General features: G+C 49.6%; 1 protein-coding gene across 3 annotated transcripts in view; it reads right to left on the bottom strand.

Moving 5' to 3' along the window:
- Positions 1 to 25,805, bottom strand: part of GNAO1 (G protein subunit alpha o1) — a 116,573-nt gene that overhangs the window by 13,318 nt on the left and 77,450 nt on the right. For all 3 annotated transcript variants that reach the window (XM_052685317.1, XM_052685315.1, XM_052685316.1), the window contains exons 4-6: positions 24,657 to 24,817; positions 2,905 to 3,033; positions 2,334 to 2,463 (exon numbers count right to left, since the gene is read on the bottom strand). In XM_052685317.1, coding sequence (XP_052541277.1) covers positions 2,334 to 2,463; positions 2,905 to 3,033; positions 24,657 to 24,817 — 420 coding nt within the window. The remainder of the gene's footprint in view (positions 1 to 2,333; positions 2,464 to 2,904; positions 3,034 to 24,656; positions 24,818 to 25,805) is intronic.

Here is a 25,805-nt window from a genome sequence, read left to right as displayed (position 1 = left end):
CAGAAAGTTTTCTTTCTGACCTGGATGCAGAGAAGCACTTGCCTTCCTTGACATCCATGGGGTTGCTCTTTGTGGCGGGGGGCTGGGGAGAAAATGTGTCCCATAAAACACGACAGCCCTTAGGGACCCTTCCCTACCAGCTTTAGGATGGGGCAGCTCAGAGGGCGTTTCACCAGGCTCTTTGCTCAGCCTCGTTTGAAAAACTGCAAGCCATTACGAAACCGTGTGCTTATTGCCAAGAGGATGATGAGATATCAGAAAAAGCTGAACCCTCTGTGCACCAGCTCTGCAAGGCTGTTTTAGGGCAGCTGGCTTGCAGCAGGGCTCCTTCCTCCCCTTGCCAGCACTGAAAACTCTGCAGGCATCTTCACACCTGTGCAGCCTCCAAACTTTCAGTGGCTTAACCAAATTGGAAGTGCCTGCACCACAGCACACATTTCTACAGAAAATGAAGATGGAGGATCGACACCCAGACTTTGGCTGCCCTCTTTTTTGTGTTTTCTAAGTGAGAGGCAATAAAAGCTGATTCACGCCATTAAAACCAGCAGATGTGACGGATGCAGGCACACAGCAAATCAGCTGGCCAAAGAGGTGCTGCATTCTGCCGCCTGTTTGGAGAGGCACCACGCTACCAGGGAGCAGCGTGAGTGCCTGGGGCCTTGCTGAGAGGGTGCCTGCAGGGCTGTGCTTCCCACTGCCCAGGCAAGATGCCATGCTGCCGTTTTGACGCTTTGCATTGGCCACACCGGTGTTGATCTGGGTTAGGCAGGGCATCCCACCGTGCAGAAGCAGAATGCTCTCCGCGTTTACAGCAAATGTGTACATGAACAGCAGCTCCCTCTGCTCTCCTGTTGCTCAGCATCCCCAGGAAGGCTTTGTCGAAAGGGAACAGTGAGCAAATGTTGGTGCTGTGCTGGACCCTTACTGATGGAAAAGCAAACCTGGAGCTGCGCAGATCCCGATTTCAGCAGCAGCAACATGGTTTGGGCGTCACAGCCAAAGTCAAACCGGCAGAACACCTTGTTCTCCTCTCAGGCTACAGCTCAGCCCCCTGTCCTGAACGCCTGCCCTCTCCCTGCATATTGCTCCCACCTCCAGTGTGTCCCCCCACCCTCACCCAGCTGCAGGGCTGCGTGGCACTGAGTCATTGCCTGGGTTTTTACATCCTGGCAGGAGATTATGGTTCCTCCCCAGTGAATCCTACAGAACTGTGCATCCCTCATCAGGGACAAGGGCAGAAGGAGGTGAAAACTGAGGGTTATAAATGAGCAGTCACAAGGAGGCACAGGGTATCTTCATCGGTCTGCTTAGCTACCTGGAGGTACATAGTCATGATGTGAACACCACCCTGAATTCTGGTCCCAGTACCACCTAAACAAACTTCAAGTAATTTCATTCAACAGTTTGCCAGCACTCAAATAGCCAGTTTGGAAAAGGTTGGCTCTTCCAGTCTTTTGGGAAAAAACAAGTGGTAACTAACAGCATACATTCCTCGATTTCGTTCTCACTAGCAGGACTGACATCTCATAAGCAGGAGAATAAAGACCCTCAGACAGGCAGGGCTGGGAGGTGTGAGACTGAGCACAGATGAAATAATTATCCAGGTTGAAGTATGGCTTTTGGCTCCTTTGTCAGACGGGTGCTTGCTGCACTTGTTAGTCCCCAGAGCTTTCATTTCCATCACACTGAATGAACGGCTAGAATACAGTAATGAGTCCTCTCGCATCCTTTCTGTATATTTAACTCATTTGTATTAATAGCACTCTTTCTAATATCAGAGAGCACAGGTCCCTACTAACTTTATTTCCAGATGTATTTTGAGCCTAATGTCACAGTAGGAAGTTACAAAAGCCCTCCTGAAGCAAATTACCTAAGGAATCAAGCAGTTCCACTTTTACTAGTGAAAATGAATTTTTGTAGCCTGAAGAAACAGGTTCTGCTCCTCGCCTGAGCCTGCCTCGGGAGGGCACCTTGCTCCCACACTTCTACACCGCTATGGGACCTCTTCCTTCCACTTCTTTTAAAAGCCCACCCATCTGCCTCTCTGCTTCCGGACACAGAGTCTCGTTAGCACACTTTGAAAACACAGAGATCAGCCAGAAAAGAGAAGTAAAACAGTGACTTTGCCAGCACATGAACCATTACCTGGGATGCAGGACTTGTTTTTGGGGAGTGCGGAGGAGGACGAGCCTCCTTGGGATGTCAAAGGGGCAGCGACGCACAGAAGCACGTAGCTGCAGTCCCACGGCCAGCACACGGCCACCTCCCAGCGGGGACGGCTCCATGGCATCCGTGAAGAAGCACGGGGCCCCGTGGACCCGCTTGGCACTCACCGTGGTTTCGTCTTCATGGAGCACCTGGTCGTAGCCGCTCAGCGCCACGCAGAAAATGATGGCCGTGACGTCCTCAAAGCAGTGGATCCACTTCTTGCGTTCCGACCGCTGCCCTCCAACATCGAAGAGCCTGCGGCACAGGACAGGGCCATCAGTGCTGGCTCACTGTGGGCTGAGGGGACCTTCAGCAGTTTGGGCACTTTCCAGCCAAATTGTTCCTGGAAGGCTCCAAACGCAGAGCAAGAGGTTGATAACCTCTGGCTCGGTCTCTCTGCTGGCTGCCATCATGTTCACCAATACACAGAGCTTACTGTATGTGATCAACTCATTTTGGAAAAAAGATTTGGCCAATATTTGTCTATTTATGAGAGTTGGGGCTGATCTCCTATTGTCTTTCCAAGCAAAGAGGTGTTGGTTGGGTTAGAAGAAGGCAGCACAAGCTCCAGTCTTAAAAAGAGCTGTCTGATATACAAATAGGAATTATGAGACAAGATTCACAAACTTATGGTACTGATGTCTCCCAGAAATGTCTCGTCACCGACTTCCTTGGTGTGTGCAATTTGAGACTCACCTGAAGTGGAGGTTTTTGAATGTGAAGTGGGTTTCTACGATGCCAGTTGTTTTGACCCTGGTTCGAAGGATGTCCTGCTCCGTGGGCTGGTAGTCTGCAGCTCCGATTCGATCTAAGCTGTCTAGGTAGCTAAGGGGAAGAGAGGGAGAAAAGAAAACAACCAGATAAGAATGAGGCTCCCATTAATCTTTGCCAATCTCAGAAAAATCCTCTGGCTTCCTATTAATCATTTTCAATCTCATTTTCATGGCTGAACGTATTATAGTTAAAGAAGAAAACTCTCCCATTCTGGGAAAAAAAAACCACAAACATGAACCAAACCCACAGTCCCAACTATAAAATCTGATAGCAGACCGAAAGCAGGAAATTAAGTGTTCGTGCACTGTAAGCCTTGATTGCAATCTGTGAAAATACATCGTTTTAATATTACTTGCTGGTTTTATGCCCAGAGGGATGAAGGTCCCGGTCGGCCCCTTGTGCTAGGTGCTGCCCACATGCACACTTTGCTCCCAGGATTTACTTGAGGCACGACAGCTTTGCTAGAGAAGAGACTGTAGCAGAGAGGATCAGCTGGGCTGAGCCCCCTTTGGAGGATGCATGCCGAGTTAGGTGAGACAAATCTGCCCCACGTAGCTTTGGTGTGGAATCAAACACCAGAGCAGTGACTGTGGGAGATACACTGCTTGGCCAAAAGCCAGGGACAAGCCTCAATGTGATGACTTGCAAGTTTGCATTGAGATCTTCTGGGGAGTGGAGGGCTCATTTTCTGATACATTTAAGGATATTTACCTGCTTAAAATCCATGACCATAGGCAATGCTTCACCATACTGGAACTTTGGGTATTAAGTCCTACCTTTTGGTGTGGAATGCTGCAGACGATGCCCTACAGCTGTGCCCATATAAGCACAGTCCATTTTTTCATCCACATACAAGCTGATTTTTCCAAACAACCCGAGACAATGAAACATAGTTGACAAGGAAACAAGGAATTTGGTTTGGAATACAAGTCAGTGCAAATGACAAGCACCTCGCTGCATCACGCAGTGAACTCTTTCCCACTACCACTGAGCTGAACACAGACACTCAACGGCGGTGACGGGCTGATGGTTGGACTAAAAGCCCTCAGTGGTCCTTTCCAACCCTCATAATTCTATGGTTCTATGGTTCCTAGAGGGTGTGCATTACAGAGCCCAGCTGCCTACCTCCAGATCCAGGAGCTGCCATCTCATGCCTGTGAGATGCACTGTGACTATGCCAAAGCAAATCTGTCCATGAGCAGCAGGATGGCCCTGTGGATCTGGTTTTTGGGCATCTTGCATGTTACCCAGCAGTAAGAGGAGCTGTGCATATGTCAGGAAAAGACATCATCTGCACCAGTAAGTGTAAGTTTAGAGGGAGTGGAGGTTTTGTCCCTCATTTTTGCTGAAGATTTACAGGAATCGTGTCACCCGAAGAAAAGTAAATAAGGAGAGTTATTTTTACTGTGCCTTTTTTCAAGCATTTAAAGAGACTGTGGTTTCATGACAGATGCTCTCTTAATAGTCTTGTGATGGGCTGTGGATAGATGAATGGGGCTTCATTGGCTCGTCGCTGAAACGAGCTCCTTCGCTGTGACGGCCGAGGCCATGATCACTCATCTACTCACAGCTGGTTGTCAGCTTCTGTTATTTAAGAGACAGCTGCATTCCTTTACGCGTCCCCACAGACCCAGGAGCTCTGCAGCGCTGCTTTTTTAGAGACTCAAGCTTCCCCTGTCCTCCAGAACAAGATCTGAAATGCTAAGGGGTAGAAAGTGGAGCTGTAAGAGAGCGGGGATGGTGTTTCCTGCTGCAGGTGCCCTGCAGACCTTGATCTCTTCCTCCATCTCCATTTTCTGTGGTTTCCTATGATTCAACTCCATTTTAAGGCATTTCCTATTAATTATTCCTGCCTTTCAATCCCTCCTTTTGTGCTGAGTGCAGTGGATGAAGAGCTGGTGCTGGCCGAAGGGCTCAGCATTGCAGCAGTGCAGTGCTGAGTGGTTCTTTCCACTCAGTAATGACATGTGACAATTTGCTCATGTCCTCCAGGCCTCGGGCCACATACTGGGGCTGCAGGTGGCTCTCACTGCCCCCACCAGCAGCGGCCATAGAAAGCAGCACACATGCAGCTGACAGCCCTGCCCCTCAGCACTGACCAAGCTCTGGATGTGATGCTGTGAATGAACCAGCTCTGAGGCTTTCCTTGCCCACCTTTGCACCCTTGTGCATGCAGCCACACAGCCTCAGGTGCCTCCACCCACCCACTGCGTGCTGGGGATCTAACCGGGTTGGAGGGATGGGATGCAGCTTCTAGAGGGGGCAGGAAGGTTGCAGTAGAGGGAGGAGAGTTGGGAGGGATCCATCCCATCCCAGACTGGGATACCTCCATGGGAAACTGGGCTGGGAGAGTCTGTCCAATGAGCAGTACGGCGTGCAGGCTGCAGGGTGATGCTTGCCCGTGCTAAGGGTGCTGCAGTGGCAGAGAACTCAGCCCCCTCAGTCCTCATCCTGCCCAGCTGTGGGTGAGCTGGACGCTGAGGCTGGCAGCATGGGGTCACTGCCATGAAACACACCCAGCTCTGGGCCACAGGCCCTAACTCACTGCTTGCCTTTTCCACTAACTCCTCTCCATCTATTTCCTCATTTATAGTCTTTTTCAGCATTCCCTATGTGTTTTTCAGTGCCTGAAATTACTTCAGGACCCTGGGTCTGCAGCTCTCCTGGTCATCTTGATGATACTCAGCTATCAGTTTATATGAAGTTATATAATATTTTCAGTGTTGTTTTCGAAGCTGCATTCCACAACTATTTACTCTTTTGACTGCTCTCACCAGAAATCTCTCCCAACCCAGGCTATGGAACGTTTTTACCCTAGACTTCACCACCGTGCTGGGCTCCATTAGCACCAGCCCTGTGCTCCCCATGCTACCCAGCATTGGGTGGCAGTGCCCCCGTATGCCCCTTGAGCTGCCAATCTCAGAGCAAACTGTTGCTGGAGACAATTAGTTGTCGCAACTGACTGATTTGATGACACATAATCCCCTCTGAAGGCAGCATCTGTTTAACTAGCAGAAATAAGAGCACTTAAGAGGCTGCAGAGTGAGCACTCGGCTCTCCCCACCCTACATCATCCTTGTTGCTCTGTGCTGGCATCAGAGCATCGTCTGCTCTGAGGGTACTGCAAACTGGAGAGGAAGTGTATCTGAAATGACACATTGGCTCTTACTTGCCACCCACGTTGCCCAGGGCTTGCAGGGGTTAAAAAAAAACTGTTGAAAGGTTAGAAGGTTCCTGCATACATGAATCCTCCTTTAGCACTTGTGCTCCCGAGCCGAGCAGCTCCATTACTGCTTACATCTCTCAACTTAAATGCTTTGTTTTGAAGCAGATTGCAGGTTTCTGAGTCACTTAGTTTATCAGACTTGGGGAGGTGAAGCCTGACCACATCACACTGCCAAAAGCAAAATGCACAAGAAGCAGCATTTCCCAAAGCCAGAGAGGAACGGATGAGTCTGAGGCTACAAAAGGCTCTACAAGGACTAGATGATGCTGACTTTTCTCACAAGGTAGTGCTGAAAATAGGGAGTAAATAAAGTTTCCAATGGCACACTGTAGCAGCGCTGCTGGTGCCAAAGAGGTTGCTGCAGGAATTTCCCTCTGGGAACACAGTGGTGGTGGCACACACACACTGCCCTGGGGACAGGGACGCTCCCCAGGCACACTGCCCACGGAACCCTCCCAGGTTGGTGCCTGTGCCAGAGGCTCTGCTGGCTGCTGTCCATAATGGAGAAATGCAGCTGAGGTCCCCAGCTGGATGCCTGAGGCACAGCATACACAGATGTATATTCCTATGGGTTGAGGTCACTGGCAAGAAAATAAAGCTCTGAGCTCACTTAATTGTGCTTCCTTAGGATGGACGTGGGAACGCCGGGGTGGAAAAGCAGAAGAGCAAGCCTGGAAATGGCAGTACCTTTTCAGATTTTCCTTCAAGGTGCTGGACTGTGAGTGAAGGGCCATGGGTGGGATATACCCAAGCACTGCAGCATTGGCTTGGGTTGCACTGGAAAGAAAGGCACCACGTGTCAGAGAGCTGAGTCACTGCCGGGTTATTTTCTGCTCCTTGTGCAGAAGTGCTCAAGGGTGAGCTCTGACACGTGGATTGGTAGCTGCTGGCAAACACTGGCTTTTCAATCAAGGTTAATGATTAAACCTGTCACGAGCAGTCTCTGGATGCTCTTGAGAAGATGTCCCAGCCAAGAGGTTGTGCTGCACTCGTGGATGGAAAAGCGCATTTCTAATGTGTGTTATCTGCTTCTGGCATTAGATTGTACCCTAACTTCTTCCTTTTGTGCTGATGAACCAGTAGCAAAATGTATATTTAGCATCGAAGCATTTAATATTTAGTAACTGCAGAGGAAGGAGCCAGGTGAACAGCACCAGACTTGGGGAGTGTCAGCATAGTAAACTCACAGCATCTTCCACCAGGAGAGGAAACTTGTGTGTGTGCTGCTTCCAGAAGGTGTGATACGGCAGCACGGCTGCTCAGGCCAGGCACCACAGGGCTCCTCCTGCAGGCAGCATGCCCGGCCCTACTGCCCGTATTGCTGAGGAGCAAGGGGAAGAAAACCCCAGAGCCCACAACCAGAGCCCAGCAGCACACACAAGGCTGATGTAATACGTCTTCAATAACCATCAGTTATGAAATGCTTGAAATGTAGCCAGGCAGTTGTACTGTGTCCCTTCAGCAATCGATAACACGCTGGGGAAGGAAGCACAGCGCTCACACGTGCGCAGATATGATGTCCTCTTGGGGAAAGCAACAGCACATGGCAAGGTACGTTGCTTGCCTGTGCTGGCAGATGAGCCAGGTGGGCAGGGTAAGGGGCTGCAGAAAGGAAGCAATTTGGTTTGGGTTGGAAAGGACCTTAAAACCCACCCAGTTCTAACCTTCTGTCCCAGGCTTGCTGCCCCCATAAGCTCAGGCTGCCAGAGTCCCATCCAATGGCCCTGGGCACCTCCAGGGATGGGGCACCCACAGCTCTCTGGGAAGCAGTGCCAGGGCCTCACCTGTGCTGTTGGGTTCACTGCTGGCAGCAGCAGCGCTGGTCACCAGGACCACACTGCGGGTATTTTCCTGCATGAGCTCTAGGTGCTCACTGCTCTGCTATGGAAATGAGGAGGATGTTCACCCCCGTTAAAAGGATGTTGCCAAATCTTGACAGGAGGGAAGCTGTGCTGCAACTCCTTTTTTTAGCTCTCACTGAAGAGGAAAGCTGCTGCTGTCTGGATCATAGGGTGTTTGTTCAGACCTTGCTGGCTGCAGGTATAGGGGTGCACCCATGAAAAGAGGAAAGGAGTTGTGCAGGCAGCTGTATCGAGCTTGTACTAAGCTCAGCTTGGGAAATTGATATTAATCTAATGATAAACAGGAGGAATGAGGAAAAGAAAGGTGGAGATCAGTTGTCCTAGCTAGACTTGTAGTTTCCCATGGTATGACTGGACTCAGAATAATTTTTAGCTTGTTTGTGGATGAGAGGTGCCACTAAATAGATATAGTGTAATAAAGGCATTTGGAGGCATGAAGGGAGCTGCAGCTCTGGTCATGAGCTGCTGGCTGGCTTTGCTCATGGGCTGGATGGCCAGCAATACAGCAAGGTCTTGTTACTGCTGGAATGGAGGCCGCTGATACAGTTTGAGTTCATGCTCAGAGAGTGCTGGCTGGGGAGAGGAGGGCTTTGGAGGAAAAGCCAACTTGAACAACCTAACGTTGTATAGGAAATATTTTTGGAGCAGCCCTGGAAAAGCAGATGTTGGCTCATCTTTCTGCCATGGCATTTAAAAATTGGAAGGTACGTAAGCAGAAATGATAATGATATATATATTTTTAAACATACTGGAGCCTTTTCATAAAAGCATCTGTGTTCCAGATCAGATCATAGTTCCACCTAGCTTAAATTGTGTCCAAGAGCAGAAGCAGAGAGAACATGCAGACAGGGCAAGTGTGCCATACTCGGGCTCCTCATAGCTTCCAACGCTTTATGGATAATGGAATTTTAAAGAGAATGGCTCAAAATCTTTGCTGTACTGGGGCCCCAGACCTGGACAGAATACTCCAGATGGGACCCCAGGAGGGCAGAATACAGAGGGACAATCCTCTCCCTCGCCCTGCTGGCCAGAGATTTCTCTAAGCACTTTTTAAAGCCACATCAATTTCTAGCAGCCACATCTGCAACAAGGAATTTCACAGCTCAGCTACTCTGCATGTACAAAATTGCCTCCTTCTGCTTTATTAAATTGCTGTGTCAGAGTTTAACACCGACTGTACGGGAACAGCTGCCGTCTGTCTCCTCTCCTCTTGTTTCTGTAGATGCATCCCCTGCTGAGTACCCCTGCTTGGCTGGGAAAGGCCCCTTGTCCAGAGGCGGGGAATCTCTTCTAGACCTCATCATACCATGAGGAGGGCTCCTGGCCTCCTACACTCCGTCTGAGATGAGAAAAGGACGAAAACACAACTGTATGATCTACACGTAAGCATCTGCTTTACAGTCCCTTAATATGATGCAGCCCCGTGGACAAGTCCAAATCTCTAGAATGAGAAAATGGACACAGCCACAATAGTTTGCTCACCACTGCCCTCACTACCCCAGCGCCTGACAACCTCACAGCTCCAACACCGGAAAGCAAAGAGCTGTGAGCACAGATGAAACCAGACATTCCCCTTTTGTTCAGCCACTGGCCAGAGAGATCCGTCACGATGTGAAGGAAGGCCCAAGAACACCTGTGGCAGTAGGGAAAGCAATATTAACATCTTCATTTCTAAGCAGGAAGAAAAAAATAGAGCTGTAGCATCCTTGCAGTGCGAGGTGTCTGCCTGCGGTGGGGGTGGCCCTGGTGAGGGATTTAGATCAGACCCAAAGGGAAGCATTAGTTAATGAGATCTGAGCTCCTGTATCAAGCAGACAGAGGATGTCTCTAGCACGGTGACTGTAATTATGCAGAGTGGGGTGGGCTCCTCTGTCTGAAGCTGCCTTCAGTCAGGGCTCTCCTTTAAATGTCCGCGGTGGTCCAGGGGAAGGTGGGAGTTGGCAACGGAGTGGAATCATGCTAGAAGATCCTCTCACCTCTCTTTTTCCTCACGCTGTAGCAGGCTACAGGACTTCTCCTTTCAAGCCCCAAAGAATCCTCCCTGCCAGGAACTGCAGGTACTGAAATCAGTCAGTGCTGTGCTGCGGACAGGGAAAACTCAGGGTCTGCCCTCGGCTGTGCACTGAGGATGTTCTGTTACCCCAAACAGAGGAGTTCTCCTGGGCATGTGAGACCCCTGCTTTGCACAGGGACCTTCTAGTGCTTCTCAGCAAGATGTCAGACTGTGGCTCCCCCGAGAACAGCTCTGCTTGTGGGATTGCTGCATTTTTGTTTCACTCCAGGCCGGATCTAGAAGCAGAGACATGTCAGGAAAATCTGTGGAGTTTCCCATCCTGTTAGACAGCGTTCAGACACACAGCTGTGAGGAGAAAACCCATGTTTGTGTGTCTCACAACAGCTTGCTGGCTCCCCCTACGCTGTCACCTGCTGACTGCACACCTCTCCTTTCCTCTCCTAGCGGCAAGCAGCCTCAGTTCAACCCATCATCGCAGCCCCCTGCCACCACACAGCCACCCTGACCCCAGCCAGCGCTCCATGCCAGCCCCAGACCTCCAAAGGAGCAGGCTGACCCCATCTTCACATTAAGATGTGCCAGGGACGTAGATGTGACAACATCAGCCTGGGACACTCCATATGGGACAGCCCAGCCAAGCTGGTAGGGTGCTGTGGGGGCTGTGCGGAGGCCTTCCTGTGTGCTCCCTGCCTACAGCACGCCTTGCAATGACGAGAGGTAATGGCCTTAATGATGGGAGGTACAGGTTGGGTGCAACAAATTTTTCTCTGGAAGAGCAGTGAGGCACTGACACAGCTGCCCAGGGAGGGAGGAGAGTTGCCGTCCCTGGAGGTGCCTCAGCATCATGGAGATGTGGCACTGAGGGACGTGGGCAGAGGACATGGTGCAGCCTGCTGTAAGATTTGTGAGTTGACCCAGGAGAGCTTCGCTTCCCCTAGGAACAGAGAGCCAGCTCCGAGCAGCGGGAGGGCTGGAAAACATCAGGAATCCTTCCAGACAATGCGGACACCGCTGCCAATAAAAATCTGGTGTTGAGCTTCCTCTTGGCTGCAGAGCAGGAGGAAAGCATCGGGAGCAGATTGCCCGTCAGCACGAGCATCGCCCCAGCCCAGCCCGCATTCCACACTCACTGCATCTCCATTCCTGCTAAGCATGATCGATGCATCCCCAGCTTCCCGCCCAAGCAGGGAGATATTATTCATCACACTTGGTTTATGAGGAGTACAAGTATTAAGAGGATGTATGACTTGACTGACGACACAACAGGAAGTTTGTGGCAGCATTTGGAAGTTGGTTTGGGTTTTCTGAATCACAGACAGAAGCTTTAATCACAAGATCTTACTGCACTGAGTTTTGTAACAGCTGAGTGATGACCTTCCATGCTTTTAACTGGGATGTTGCCCATATAGGGGCACATGCTACGGAGCCAGTAGAAATTTGTTGGCCTATTATAGGAAAGAATCATAGAATCATAGAACCATAGAACCATAGAATCGTAGCATGGATCGTGCTGGAAGGGACCTCTGTGGTCATCAGGTCATCAGATTCCAACCCCACTGCAGCAGGCAGGGCTGCCGGCTGCTAGCTGTAGTGCCAGCCCAGGCTGCCCAGGGCCCCATCCAACCTGGCCTTGAACACCTCCAGGGATGGACGGGGCATCCACAGCCTCTCTGGGCAGCTGTTCCGGCACCTCACCACCCTATCAGTGAAAAACTTCTCCTTGACACCTAATCTAAATCTTCCCTACTTCAGTTTAAAATCATTCCTCCTTGTTCTGTCACTGTCTATCCGTCTAAAAAGTCAATTTCCCTTCTTCTTTTCTGTAAGACCTTTGATATGGTCCCCCACTGTATCCTTATCTCTAAACTGGAGAGAGATGGATTTGAAGGGCAGACTATTTGATGGATAAGGATGGATCACCCTTTAAATATTGGAAGGCTGCAATGAGGTCTCCCCATAGCCTTCTCTTTTCCAGGCTGAACAGGCCCAGCTCCTTCAGCCTGTCTTCATAGGAGAAGTGCCCCAGCCCTTGGATCATCTTCATGGCCTCCTCTGTACCCTATCCAAAAACTCCAGACTTTTCCTGTGTTGGGGACCCCGGACCTGGTCGTAGTACTACGGCTGGGGCTTCACAAAGCTAGATGGGGACAACTACCTCCCTCACCCTGTTGGCCAGTCCTCTTCTAATGGAAGCCGAGATACCATTGGCCTTCCAGGCTGTAAGCACACACTGCTGGCTCGTGTTTTGCTTTTAATCTACCAGGACTGCTAAGTCCTTCTCAGCAGGGCTATTCTCGAGGAGCTCTTCTCTCAGTCTGTATACATAACTGAGATCACCCTGACCCACACCTAAACTCTTGCCCTTTGCTTTGTTGAACCTCATTAGGTTCACATACTTTTAGATTTGATCAAGGTCCCTCTGGATGGCATCCCTTCCTTATGTCACATCAACCACGCTGCTCAGCTCAGTGTCATCAGCAAAGTTGCTGATGGATTTGCCCTCAAATCCATCACCTATGTCACTGAAAAGCTAACATAAAGATGCTAAAGAGTACAGGACCCAAGACAGACCCCTGGGGCACACTGCTCATTACCGGCCTCCACCTGGACACAGAGCCATTGACCACAACCCTCTGGATGTGACCTTCCAACCAATTCCTTATCCATCAAATAGTCCACCCTTCAAATCTGCATTGCCACAATTTAGAGATAAGGATGTGGTAGGGAACTATGTAAAAGGCCTTACAGAAGTCCAGGCAGATGACATCAGTAGCCTTCCCTTTATCCACCAGTGCTGTCACCCCATCATAGCAGACCATCAGATTGATGTTAAAATTGGCTATTAAATTTCAAGTTAACTCAAGAATTTGAAAAGAGGTAACATAAATGCGTGTGGTTTTTTGGTGGGGGTTTTTTTTTGGTGAATGAAGAAGGTTGAAAATGGATGCAGTCATGTACTTTGCTGCTCTAATCAATATAATTTCATGCATTCCTCTGTGGGTTTTGATGAGTTCTGCAGATCAATGATGTTGCATTTAAACACAAGCTAAGCAGTAATTACAGACGCATGCAAGATTTATTTATCTGGTGGCACTGCACCAGCTGATGGCAGGATCGGTTGTATCCAATCAATGTTTGAGGCTTCTCGAAATAAAGAGCCTTTTGGCTTCAACTGCGAAGTGAAAATAAAAATAACTCCTGAAGGCCCACCAGAGGCCCCTGGTGTCCACACAGGGAGTGCTGCGGGATGGGTCTGGGCCATCTCCTACCCACATCTGTGTGACGCTGCTCCCGCCAAGCCTCGCTTTTGCACCCTGACACATCGTTCATGTTGGGTCTCCACGCACCGCATGACCTCGGGGCTCAGGATTGCACTGATGAGAGTTAAGGCAGAAGCAGGGAGATGAGCAGTGTGCAGGAAGGAGGGGGACAGACAGCTCCCCAGGACTGCCTCTGGTGTGCCCGTGCTGCGAGCCTGCGTGCCACACTGCGGTGTGAGCGGAGCAGCTGGGGGACTGCAGCCTAAGCACAGAGGTGCGTAACGCGGCTGTTGTCATGGGGACACGAGGCAGAGGATGCGAGGTAGCATGCTTAAAGGCAGATCGTGGAGTCTGTCCAATTTTTCTTCGTGTTTTTCTTCTCGACGTGGGCTACATGTCCTTAAAGGAGCCCTCCCTCCTGCAGAGCAAAAGTGCTTGTTCCCAAGTGTACCAGGCAGTCCCACACTGCAATGCACTTTGCTTGGACAGATGCTCGCTCTGCAGCCAGAACTCCTCTCAAGCTGATGGAAAATGGTGAAACACCAAGCAGAGGCAGCAGGATCAAAGCAAAATCTACAGCTTCCCATTACACCTCTGTTCTAGGGGCAAGGAATACATGGAGCAGAATGAACGGAGCAAGGTGGGTGGAGCAGAGCTCTGCGTGTTCTCTGAGATGCTCCAGTGGTGCCTGCAGCCCAAAGTTCAGCAGCAGCAGCCTGAGATACTCCCAGCCCACATCCAGCTGAGCACCATGGCTGGGGTGCTCATACCACTACTTTGCTTGGGGATGGAGAGTCAGGAAAGAGGGCAGAGAGTGGCCAGGTGTGTGAAGATCAACAGGCACCAAAGTTAGAGAAGCCCTTGGTAAGATAAACAGGTCGTGAGGGTGACCTCTGTGCATTCAGCACACTTTCTGTTTACTACCAACTATTTTAAGCATATGCTCTTAAGCCTCCCGTAGTGATCACAGATGTCTGAATAAACATAGTAGAGCTAAGCCTCATTTCATTGCCTGTGCAAAGGCAACAACCAGCTCTACCAACTCTGGGGAGCACAGGCAAGTGGAAAATCCATCTAGCCCTGCCCAGAAGACAACCCCAGGTGGGGAGAGGCTGCTCAGAGTATGCCTGGGGTGTCCAGTCTCCCCATCACCTTCAGGATGGGCACAGAAGTGTGCTAATCTTTTATTTTTTTTTCTTTTCCCAAGCTTATCTGTAGCTTCTATGTGTGTATCATTTCTTCGTTAATGCCTTTTTGTTCAATGAGATAATCTTTGAGGGATGAGGGGATTTCTCAACTCAAAGTTGATGTTTCCATTAGCTGGAGTGAAGATTTTCACCTGGACTCCATTATCCATTCCCAGCTCTCAGGAAATGCTAGCTGGTGTCAGCATCACATTTCTGCAGACTTCTTCCTGTTCCTGGACACTTAAGATTTGTACTCACTGCTCAGTGCACCCCCAGTTCTCTGTTTCTCGTGCTTGTGCGTTGTAAAACAGAGGACAAACTTCAATGGAAACGTTTAAACTGACTTTAACTCTGGTCAGTAGGGGGCAATGCCTCGTGTTTTCTGAATGAAGACATACAGATAGCTAAGAAATATTTAAAAACCTCGGGTGCCCACAGCCATACTGGGATGGAGCAGGAAATGCTGATTTATGCCTTTAGAAGTGCTGCCAGACTTTCAGAGCCACACTGATGTCTCACGGGGTATTTTGTGATTTGGACTTATGATTTTGGAGCACTGACTTGCTTCTCAAGCCTGGTGCTCCCAGCAAATCTGCTGCTCTGCCCTGGGTGACAGTGTAACCCAGCAGGAAAAGGGTTACAGCAAGGCAGAGCGCATCACAAATCGCAGCAAGAGGGAGGCTTGGACTCCATGCCAAAATCAGAGCTGACACTTCCCTGGCAGGGCTCCACAGTGCGGTTTGTGCCTAGTTTCTTCTCTCCTGTATCTCTTCTCTCCCTTTCCAACAGCACAGAGAAGGTTCTGCCTGAAATCTGGGCTCAGAAGCACTTCTGCCCTTCTTTCCCAATGAATTCAGCCCCAGAAGAGACCCCCACAGACCTCTGCAGAAGTGCCTTCTCTGTGTATTGAAGCACATGAAGAGTGCTGGAGGTGGGGAAGATGCAGCTGGGGGATTTTGGCGCAAGGACCGGTGCTTGATCTGCTCGAGCTCCAGCCTCCATCTGCACTGAACCACGTTGTCATGACTGAACTGATCAGCCCTGCATGGAGATGGGGGGCAGAGACGTGGGAGAATGGGAGTTGTGGGTTTGGGTGTCTGTGGTGGCACAAAAAAGTCACACATCTGCAGTATCTGAGACTTGCAGCCTATCAGGCTCACTAATAGACCAATCCAGCCTGGCAGGATTTGTGCACGGCAGTGTGGCAGGCAAGCTAGTAACACAGCAGCATCATGTTTGACTGCCTTGCCCAAGTCAGTGATTGTCCCATCGGTGTGTGCATCCCTGGGCTTTTGGGGGGAAAAAAAAGCTAGGAAGCCCTTTTGACCCCTCCAAGAGACAAAGGAGGCAGGAAGTCCATAGCTGGCACCAGGTCTGGGCTGTCCAGGCAGCATCCATCATTGTGCTCCTGCCGACTTGTGGGTTGGGGAAATGTAGAGGCCTTCCTGCCTATCCATAGTTGAGCATCTCCGTGCCAAGCCTGCATCGGACAGTTTGCCTTGCACCGAGTGCATGTGTCACCTAGCCCTGGTCCCAGCCACGGCCATTGGCATGGCAGACCCTGGAAAAACAGAATGTAAATTGAGTTGGAAGTCAATCAGTAAGGGTTGAATATTGGCTCGGTGCTTGCTCTGGGTAAGCAAGACACAAAGCAGTATTTGCTACAGGGCTGATTAGAGCTATTAGATCAATTAGTCTGTGAAACAATCACTGCCCGGGGGCTACACGAGGCACATCTCCATTCCAGCAGTATTGCTGTGAGCAAGTGCTGGGAGCCTCCTGCTGTGAAGGTGGGCACCAAAACCTCCCCATGCCACCGCCCCTCCCCATCCCTGCCCATGTTTTGCTTTGATTCAGCCTTTGCCACTCTCAGCACCGTGGGCTTCCATGTCTCATAGCCAGCATTTCCTGCTGCCATGTGCTGGTGCTCATGGCAGGTGGGGAACAGAGCCGAGGGGCTTTCACCTACTCCTGGCATCCCTCGCCACTCTGGCAGCTGCATCCCCATCTCAACCTGTTCCTGTGGTTTCATTGCAAGTCTTGCAGTGTTTTCGGTTTTTTTCCCTTTCGTTTTGTTCTCTTCTAAAGCCCTGTCCCCTCAAGGCTGCATATTGGATGGACAATTCACTTAAGAAAACAAAAAAAGAAATTTCCAGCCCTTCTGTTCAAAGACAAAAGGCTTTAAAGCATAAACCCAGCTTAGGAAACAGCAGATGAAAGCAATTTTCCAATGATTGTCTTAATACATATTGAAAAATGTGGGCTTTCTAAGCTAAGCTCATGACTGGTTTGGGATTTTACTCATAACCTCGGACACCTGAGCACAGTGATGCCCTGCTCCTTCCCTTGGTCCAGTGCACTGTGTGAGTGTGTGCCAGCTCCGGTTTCTGGCAGCACTTGTGCAAGAGAGCTGCAAGGAGGGAAACAGGGACATAAATCCACGCTGTGCACAGGGAGCTATCTGCCCGGCCCTGCTCTGCCGCCCCATCACTCTGTCGCCTCCGGTGTCTGCTGAGCCATGTGGGAGACATTTTTGCTCCGTCCCAGAGCCTGGCTGCAAAGAAACCCCCACGTTCCTGCCATTCTTTGCCATTTAAGGATTTCAAACAAGCAGCACATCCATCGGAAAGCATGCGTGGCCGCCTCCTGGCTCGGCCCTTCCCACGGACGGTGCCAGACCTGACACTGGGGGTGTGAAGAAGAGACCCGGCGTGCCGGGCTGATGCAGCACAGGGTTGAGGGCTGGGGGCAGCCAGATCCCAGCCCGGCCCTGAGGACGGAGGTTGGGATGCCCTGAGAGCATCCTGAAGGGAGGATGCCCCACATGAGCGATGCCAAAAGGCAGAGTCAGTGGGAAACGGGGGCTGGGTACCAGCAAAAAAGCAAACGGAATAAAACAACAACAAAATCACCCCAAGCCGTGGTGGCAGCCTGCCAGTTCCAGCTGGTTTCATAAGGACACTGCAGCCTAAAAATATACAAATACTCAGCCAAAAAACAAGTCCTATCTCCCTGCACAGAATCTGTCACCCAGAGCCCCTGAAAGGGGAGGATCTGCCAGTCAGCCATGAGCAGCAGCCCACCAGGGTTCAGGACTATGGTTCAACAGGTTTCCTCGGGGGGTAAATCGGAGTGTGTTTATTGGAGGTGCTGGCAGTTCCTGTGCTCTAAACAAAACCTGAGAAGACAAGAGACTGTTCCCAAATTCTGGCAGTGTCCCCTCCTTTAGACAAAGTAACTGCAGAGCAGCTCGGTATTTTCTGCAGGCTCTCACTGTGGACAACCACTGCTTGCAGCCCATGTGCCTGTCCAGGCTGATAGCACCTCAGCCTCACGTGATTTTTAGGTTTTCTTCTTTCCAGGTTTACTTCTGCACAAATGAGCTTGGGCTACCAATGTTAGTCAGCCAAGCCATGGCACCCCAAGCAGCTTCATGATATTATTTTCCCAGATTTGGGAAGAAGAGAAAAAGGAGAAAAGAGATCATGCCAGCACATTTTATGTTAGCAACAAACCATTTCCCCCTCTGATAAAGGCACTGGTGCAATGCTCCCCTTCTCCCACTGCTTTCCAGGCTCTGCTACTAACCGGCCCTTTGGAAAGGAGAGCACCAACTGCCCAGTCCTGCTGATGAGTAATTGCAGAATCAGTAAGGCTGGAAAGGTCCTCTAAAATCATCAAATCCAGCCCCAACCCACTCTCCATGCCTCACCCCTCAGTGCCACACCTCACCAACAAACTCAGTCCTTGCAATCAATCTCCTGGCACAATCTGGTGGGATGGGGGGGAGCGTTGCTTAGCACCCACCTTTGATATGCTGTGACATGGCCTGTACCCTGCTTAGGGCCAATAGCGGCAGTCTCTGGAGAGAATGCAACTAATCTGGGAGAAATTGGTTCTCCAGATGAATGAAGACTGAGGTTGGGATGCTGGAAAACATCAAGCTGATTTCAAAGATCACATTTTTCCCTCACAATCAGCCCTAGATGTGGTCATGTAGCGATAGCAATTTCTTCGTTTGTGACAATGGCACATTAAAGCCTGGGACCTCTACGAGGACCTCGCCTTGCTGGATTCTCGGAGGCTGCCATTCGGCTGGGCCCACATTGGTGGGTAACCCAACTGGGGAGCAGAGGCCTCACTTCCCAGAAAAGGCCCCCCTACAGACCTGGCACGACCAGACACCACAGAAAGCCATTTGCATCTCGTTGGTGGGGATCCAGCAGTGCTGAAGATTCCAGTCAACCAGCTCTAGCCATTATGAGCTGTTTTGTTTTGCTTATCACAGGGGGAACTTAATTATTCAAAGTTGGTCATCATATTTACTTACAGGGGTAAATTAAACCATACATTCAGACAAATGTATCTACATCTCTGCCTCTGATGTATTTTCCCTGGACTCCAAGACACAAAGGTGGATTGTTCAATAAACAGTGCAGCACAGTCATACCAATTAATTGGACTGTTCCATTTACGCTGCTACTCCCTCCAATTAAACACAAATGAGCTCAAGTGACAGGCATGAATAAGAAGGGCGGACAGAAAACCATATCCTAATGCAAAAGCTGTGATAAGAAAATGAAATCCAGGCACCTGATGAGAATATTAATGCAAAACCTTGACCTATAATTCCTCTTTCCTCAGCCTGAGAGAGCCAGCGACAATGGCAGCTTATTAAAACAGACCGTGTCCTGATGGTTGTGCATAAAGCCCACGTCCTGAAGCGCCACGATCTGAATGTTTAGCTTGCTGCCAACATTCGTTTTGCAGAGCTGCACAGTTCTGAAGCACAGAGCACTTGCATGATGTAATGAAGCCTGGATGTATCGCTTGCACAGGTACCAAGTTACGTCTTTTGGGCTAAATAGGATCAAATAGTACTGCCTGGCCACATGTAGCATTCTCCAGAGCACCCAGTAAAGCAGCATTGCTGACTGCAGCAGGATTTACTTCTTTCCCCCTCAACCTCCATGCTGGTGAGCTGGCTGCAAGCAGGAGACTGCAACCATCAGGGAAGTGGGAATGGAAATTTTGGGAAAGTCGTGCGAAGGTCCATGAACAGGGGAGCTGCAGGAGCCCAATTTGCTGCAGGATTCAGTCTCGACGTGGGAAGGGAGGCAGGGCCTCCTTCAAAGTTAAACTCAGTTTGTAACTCAGGTGGCTCAGCTGCAAGTATTCCCAAGGCTGGAGATTTTACAGCAACCTGTTCTGGCAGTGCTCCGCTGGGGCTCACTCCAGAAGCAGATCCCTACATCATGACAATGTCTGACTCCGACTAATGCGTGTTGCCATGTGGGGTGCAATGAGCACTGGCAAGGAAGGTGATACCACCATGCAATGACAATTTCTTTGCAAGGAGAAGAGATCAGAAAGCAATCCCACATGAGCAGGTGTGAGAAGGAAAGCATGACTCTTTTAACCTGCGCTCAGCGCGACACTTCCTTAGGGCACTGCCCAAGGAGCTCCTGAAAATGGGCTGACTGAAGCGGTGTCCAGTTGGCTTGAGATATCAAAGTTGTTAGCTACACTGGGACAGCAGACACAACTGCAACTTCTGCACTTCTTTACACTGCACTGAGGTCTCTGCTCCCCTTTGGAAGCAGCTCTCCCTCCCTTCACTCCCTACAGAGAGCCAAAGGCAGCAAGTTTCCTAAGCCCCGACACCTCAGATGTGTGAAGATGGATGGGTTGAACATAGGCCTAAAATACTTTGCAGTTTCACGGTAGTTTCACAGCCCTGGCATTATCAAGTGATCTTTCAGTGTAGTTGGAAGCCAGAGAATAACTTGAGATGAATTCTTTTTTCTTCGTGTATATGTGTACTTGCAAACTGCCTCTGCCTACACATCTTGCCTGCATGGATATGTGCATGGAGGAGTGGTGCTCGTGTGGATGCTCCGTCTGCTCCATTCCACTCCTCACATCTGAGGCTGCTCAAAGCAGGTCCCCAAACCTGGGTGCTCACCATCAGACCTGCCCTCCGCACTGCATCCCCTGACCAGGCTAACTAGGAGCTTGAGGACAGGAAACGAGACAGTTTTTAATTCTGAACAAAAGCAGGAGATTAAGGAAACCAGCTGGAAACCTCTATTTTGCTGATTTTGAAAGCAAAATGTGGGTCACAGATGTGCTTCCACAGACAGAAATTGGCTGGACAAGAATAGGCATCAGCAATGCCCAGGCTTTTTGATGATCAGAGGTAGATTTAGCTCCTAGGCACGCGGACAAGAAAGGAAGAGGAGACGAAGTAGGAATGAAAACATAATCAGGAGATTAGGAATGTGGAACTCAACCCACCCATAAATTTGCCTGAGGGAATGATGAAAAAATGCAGTAATGACCAATGATGAAACCCATGGCTACCTCTTACTCTCTTTCCCTCTCTTGCTGTCCTTGTTGTTTTACTTAATGCTGCACAAGACACATGAGGATCCTTGCAGAATTTCCCCTCTTCCTCTGTCACATCTTTTCTCTGCAAGAGTGCTATTTTCCATTTTTCCTTTGCAGTAGATACAAAAACCCTGCTAAAAAGAGGCTGAATTTAGAGCCTAAAAGAAACAAAGCTTTGCAGTAACGTCCAGACTGTTAGGCAGAGCAGGTAACAACATGCTCCTGCTCATCTTTGACAGGAGAGAAGAGCTATTACTGAGTTCATGTTTAGGCTAATAAGAAATATTAAATCTATTTTCAGACAAATTAATGATAGACTAATAAGAGCCCTGCTGCTAGCTCTCACAGGCTGTTGATTAGCCTGAGGTTTGCTCTCCCAGAGCACGCAGTAGAAGGCCTTAGTTCCCATTTCAAAAATCAAGGCAAAGCACTGGGAGTGCAGCTCAGGACAAGCAGGGCAGTGGCCAGGAGTGAGCCCTAGTGACAGCACAGGGCTGCTTTGGTCTGGCAGCTCCGCCTTGTCGGAATCTGCAGGGCACAGGGGACAGCCACGGTGCCTTTATCCATTAAATAAAGCAGATGCTGATGGCTGACCTTGCATTTAGTGATGTGGAGAAGCCCAGGCGGTGGTTCCTGGGGAGCAGATAGGGGATTCGGCACAGATTTTGGTGAACTCGGGATGCATGTGACACGGTGGGGATGAAGGGCACTGCCCCAGCTGCCCTGACAGTCCCACCTGTGCTGCCCTGCAGGTCTCCAAGTGCCTTGGGCTTTGTGATCCCAGTACTGATCTTCCCTCCTGCCAGCAAGCATCAGCTCCTATGCTTGGCACCAAGAGAAACCCAAAATAAGGCAGATGCCCATATGCAGGCAGCCCAACTCACTATCATCTCTGTTTTTCACCTCTGAGAATTTCAGATTCAGCTTTTGTCCAGAATTTGTTTTTCTTAACCCTAATGAAAACCCATTTTGTAGTTACGAGTGCGTTAAAGCCAATATCAGTGTCAATAAAGACAAGTCCTTTCCCAGGAGAGAGAAAAAAATAGAAAACTGTCTCAAATTTTTCGCTCATGCAGAAGAAAACAACCTCGGAGCACCGAAAGATTAAATGAAAAATATGCCTCTTTTCACTGGGTGTCCACTGGGCGTGAATAAGTGCCAACTGAGCTCTCACTTGCATCACCATCTGGTGCGATGCACCAGGGCCCAGAGCTACGGCGGGATGCGCTGAAGTCCCAGTCCTGTGACAGCATCTCTGCTCCTGATGACGGAAACACCAGGGGCTCCGGATCTGGGCGTGCAAAGGACTCTGTTATCGTCAGCTTCACCAGCTGCCCTAGCGCAGAAACGAGAGTCCTGCCACAAGAAAAGGCACAGCCCGGGGCAGCAGAGGAGGCACAGCCCTCCTCTGGCTGCGTGTGCAACCATGGCTAGGGAAAGGGAGCTTTCCCTGAGGGAAAGGCCTGTATCCTCTTCTTCCTGATGATTTGTGTCACTGCCACAGCCTTGAAAGGTGATTTTTTGAGGGTCCCCAATTCTGGGAGGTGGAAAATGTGCCCAAAGTTATTTTTTCTCCATGCTTTATGCAGAAGATGTCTGTCTTGTTGGGTGCATCTTCAAGGCGAGCAGGTGAGCAGTAAAGCACCCCAGCACCAGCTCCCTGGGTGTTTGTGTCTGTGTGCTAACCCAGGGACAGACAAATCCACCATTTAACCCCCTCAAAAGATGCAGCCAGTGTTTCCCAGGTAGGAGACACAGTGTAATGACGGAACGCAGCAGGTCATGTCCATGTCACTTTGTTCAGGTCACTTTGTGACCTGAAGGCCTCTTCCAGTCTGGGTGATTCTAGTGATTGTAAAAGGAGCAATGCAAAAGCCAACAGGCTTTAACTTCTTTCTTTCCATTCTTTCTTCTATCATCACTTCTCTTTTTGTGCTGACCAGCTTGAGAGTTTCAGCGCAGCACAGGAGACTTTGTTAACAACACCAGAAACAATTTTGTTGGGCTGCAAATGCGTGTAGCCATCACAGTGAATGCCACAGCACTGAGCCTCTTGAGTTCATGTCTGGAAACCGTTTGTGATTTCAGAGCTCCCGCTGATGAATTACCCAGCATCTGGTCACACTGGGAGGGCGAAGCTGATTGTTTTCAACTGCTATATTGCATGGAAGGAGAACCAAAATACTTTCCTCAAGGTAATTGGCTCTAAAACAATTGAAGAATTTTCCACAAGGTTGTAACGCAATTAGGACTGACATTTTATATAATTTATATCTCTAATGATGCGTTTTTGCCATCACACACTTGTTTTGTGGGGAAAAAAAAAAGTGGCAAGAAAAGGCAGATCTTGCTGTTACAGGCAAAGGAATATTGATTATACATGGATGTCCTCCTAGCAGTGATTAAAAGTCAGCATATTTTGGAATCATCACTTAGATGTGGTTGTTTGCGGTGTGAAATTGTTGGGTAGGATGCTGTGACACCAATCACACATCTGCAGAGTTCCCGTTTGCTTTTTGGTCAGTGCCAAGAGATGTGTCATCGCTCATGCTCTGCTGCAGCGCCGCAACAGCAAAGTAATTCTGTGTTCCCAAATTGCCCTGCCAGCTGGGAGGGGAGGAGATGGAGCAGGCTGCTGATGGTCAGTGCCACCGCACAGAGCACAGCCATCAGCTACCCCCGTGTTTGGGTCTGTGTTTTGATGGCACTCTAAGCAGAGGTGCCAGGCAATGCAAACAGGCAGGCAGTCCCAAAGGGCATGAGTCAGCTGGTGGACCTGATGGCATGGGATACCATGAAGCCAAAAGCATGGATACAGCAGTCCCCTTTCACCACTGGGGAGCCTCTCTTTCTCTGACTATCAAAATAGACTCCCAGGATAGAACAGTGAAAAGTATTACTCTGCTTGCTTGTTCCCTATACTACACCGTATTTTAGTGACTACTGTATAAGATGCGGCACAGGGCCAGGGGGACATTTTGCCTGGCTGCAACAGCTGTGATTGAAATTGTGGCACGAAATGTTTTATCCTCCTTGCCTAGGTAGGGACGAACAGAGTGGAGGAATCATCATTAGAAATGAGCACGAAATGAAACTGGGGAAATGCTCAATGTTTCCTCAGAGCCAGAGCAGCAGTTTATGGGTAAATGTCCTGTTTTTGCAATGGGATGAACCAAAGCCATAGACTGAATCACCATGAAAAAAAGATCTGGATATGGTCCCTAATGGTACGGATGCCACTGACTGTATTGTGAGAACAATGCAACGCTACCATAAATGCAGATAATTTCCCTGTCCTTGGTTGTAATCCAGCTGCCTATCAGTACAGTGCATGATTATCAGAAAGGCAAAACCAAGAGTTGTAATGCCATACAAAGCAGGTGTCTGCACTCTTCTGTTATCTACCAGACGGGAAGAAATCATCAGCCACCTCCGTGCGTTGGCTGAAATCACTGAATTGGTTTGCAGGAACCTACCTTGAACAGCTTGAAAGCAGTTTGGAAACCTGGCCTTAGGGTCCTGGACTCCAGAATGGCCAGAGGGGAATATGACCATCCTGCTTGATCCTTTTTACTTTGCCGCAGTCCATGATACAGCATGCATTCTAGTTAGTTTGTAAGTGTAGCCACAATCAGATCTACTGCTGTAAGGAAACTGACGCTTTGGGGCTACTTTGGTTAAAACTTCAACAAATGCAGCTTCGTTACACTACAGGCCATCAAAAGGGATACTCACTATTGGGCCGAGTCATTGAGTTGATATTCCCGGGACCGGTTGAAGCATTCCTGGATCCCAGAGTCTGCCCAGAGTCTCATCATAGCTGACAGCAGCTCTGGAGAGAAGGGCTCTGTGTCCTCCATCCGACTTACAACATCGCAGACCATCTTGGCATCAGCCTGCAAAGGAGAGTAACAAGCGGTCACACAGATGCTGGAGGCAGGATCAGGAGCCAGACATTTCAGAAGGAGTTTGTTCAGCAAAGCAGGAGGCTGCACACAGCGGGATGGGGCTGAGGATCCACCCTCCTGCAGAACGGGCAGAAGGAGGATGGAGCAAGGAAACCTCACTCCATAAGGGAACAGGTGCTTGTACAGCCCACCTCACGTCAACACCGATTTCTATTTAGCAGACAGAAGGAAATCCATGTATATACAAGTACATATGTTAGACTGTTACCGAATGCATATGCTGTACTGAATCCCCTTTTACCGAGCACGTAACCTTGCTGAAGCAGAGACCATCTGTATCTCACAGGACAGCAGAAAGACTTCAGAAGCAGTTCTTTTCAGACGCTGCCTTATTGCTTCTTCTGAATTCCTGCTCTTTCCTATGTGCCCATCTCTGCTCCAGGGCTAACTCATGCTAACACATAACACCTTGGCTGTCTGCACTGCTTTGTGACTCACATGGAGAGGAATCTCCTGTGGTTCGGGAGTATGGTGGGGAGGGCAGGGCCAGCTGGTGACTTTCAGATGCAATCTTTTCTGGTGAGAAAAATCTGATTCACTGGAACAGCAACTTTTCCTGCAGGATATTGCTCTGACACAACTCGGGTCTGGAAGATGTCTCAAATTTAGGATGGGAATGTCTAGACAGCCTCAGAGCAGCTGAGTGCAGCCCTGCTGTAAAAGCCCACAGCGGCCGATGCTTCACTCGTTTCAACTCCTGACCCACAGGTTTGCTTTGCAGTGAGTAGCCCTCCCACTCCCCAGACTCCCAAAATCCCAGCGATGGGATGCTGGCTAACCTGCAGAGTTTTTTTTCATTGCTTTGTTAACTGAAAAAAATAAAGAATTGGAAAAGTCTCATCTTTCTGCCACCTGAAACAAAACTAATTATTATCATTATAATTAATTGGCAAAGAGGAGCGTTTATTCTTTGCTT

Source organism: Tympanuchus pallidicinctus, unplaced genomic scaffold (genome assembly GCF_026119805.1).
Source record: "Tympanuchus pallidicinctus isolate F22 unplaced genomic scaffold, pur_lepc_1.0 scaffold22, whole genome shotgun sequence".
In the NCBI taxonomy this organism is placed as follows: domain Eukaryota; kingdom Metazoa; phylum Chordata; class Aves; order Galliformes; family Phasianidae; genus Tympanuchus; species Tympanuchus pallidicinctus.
Note: the sequence above shows the minus strand (reverse complement) of the source record. Positions and strands in the feature narration are given on the sequence as shown.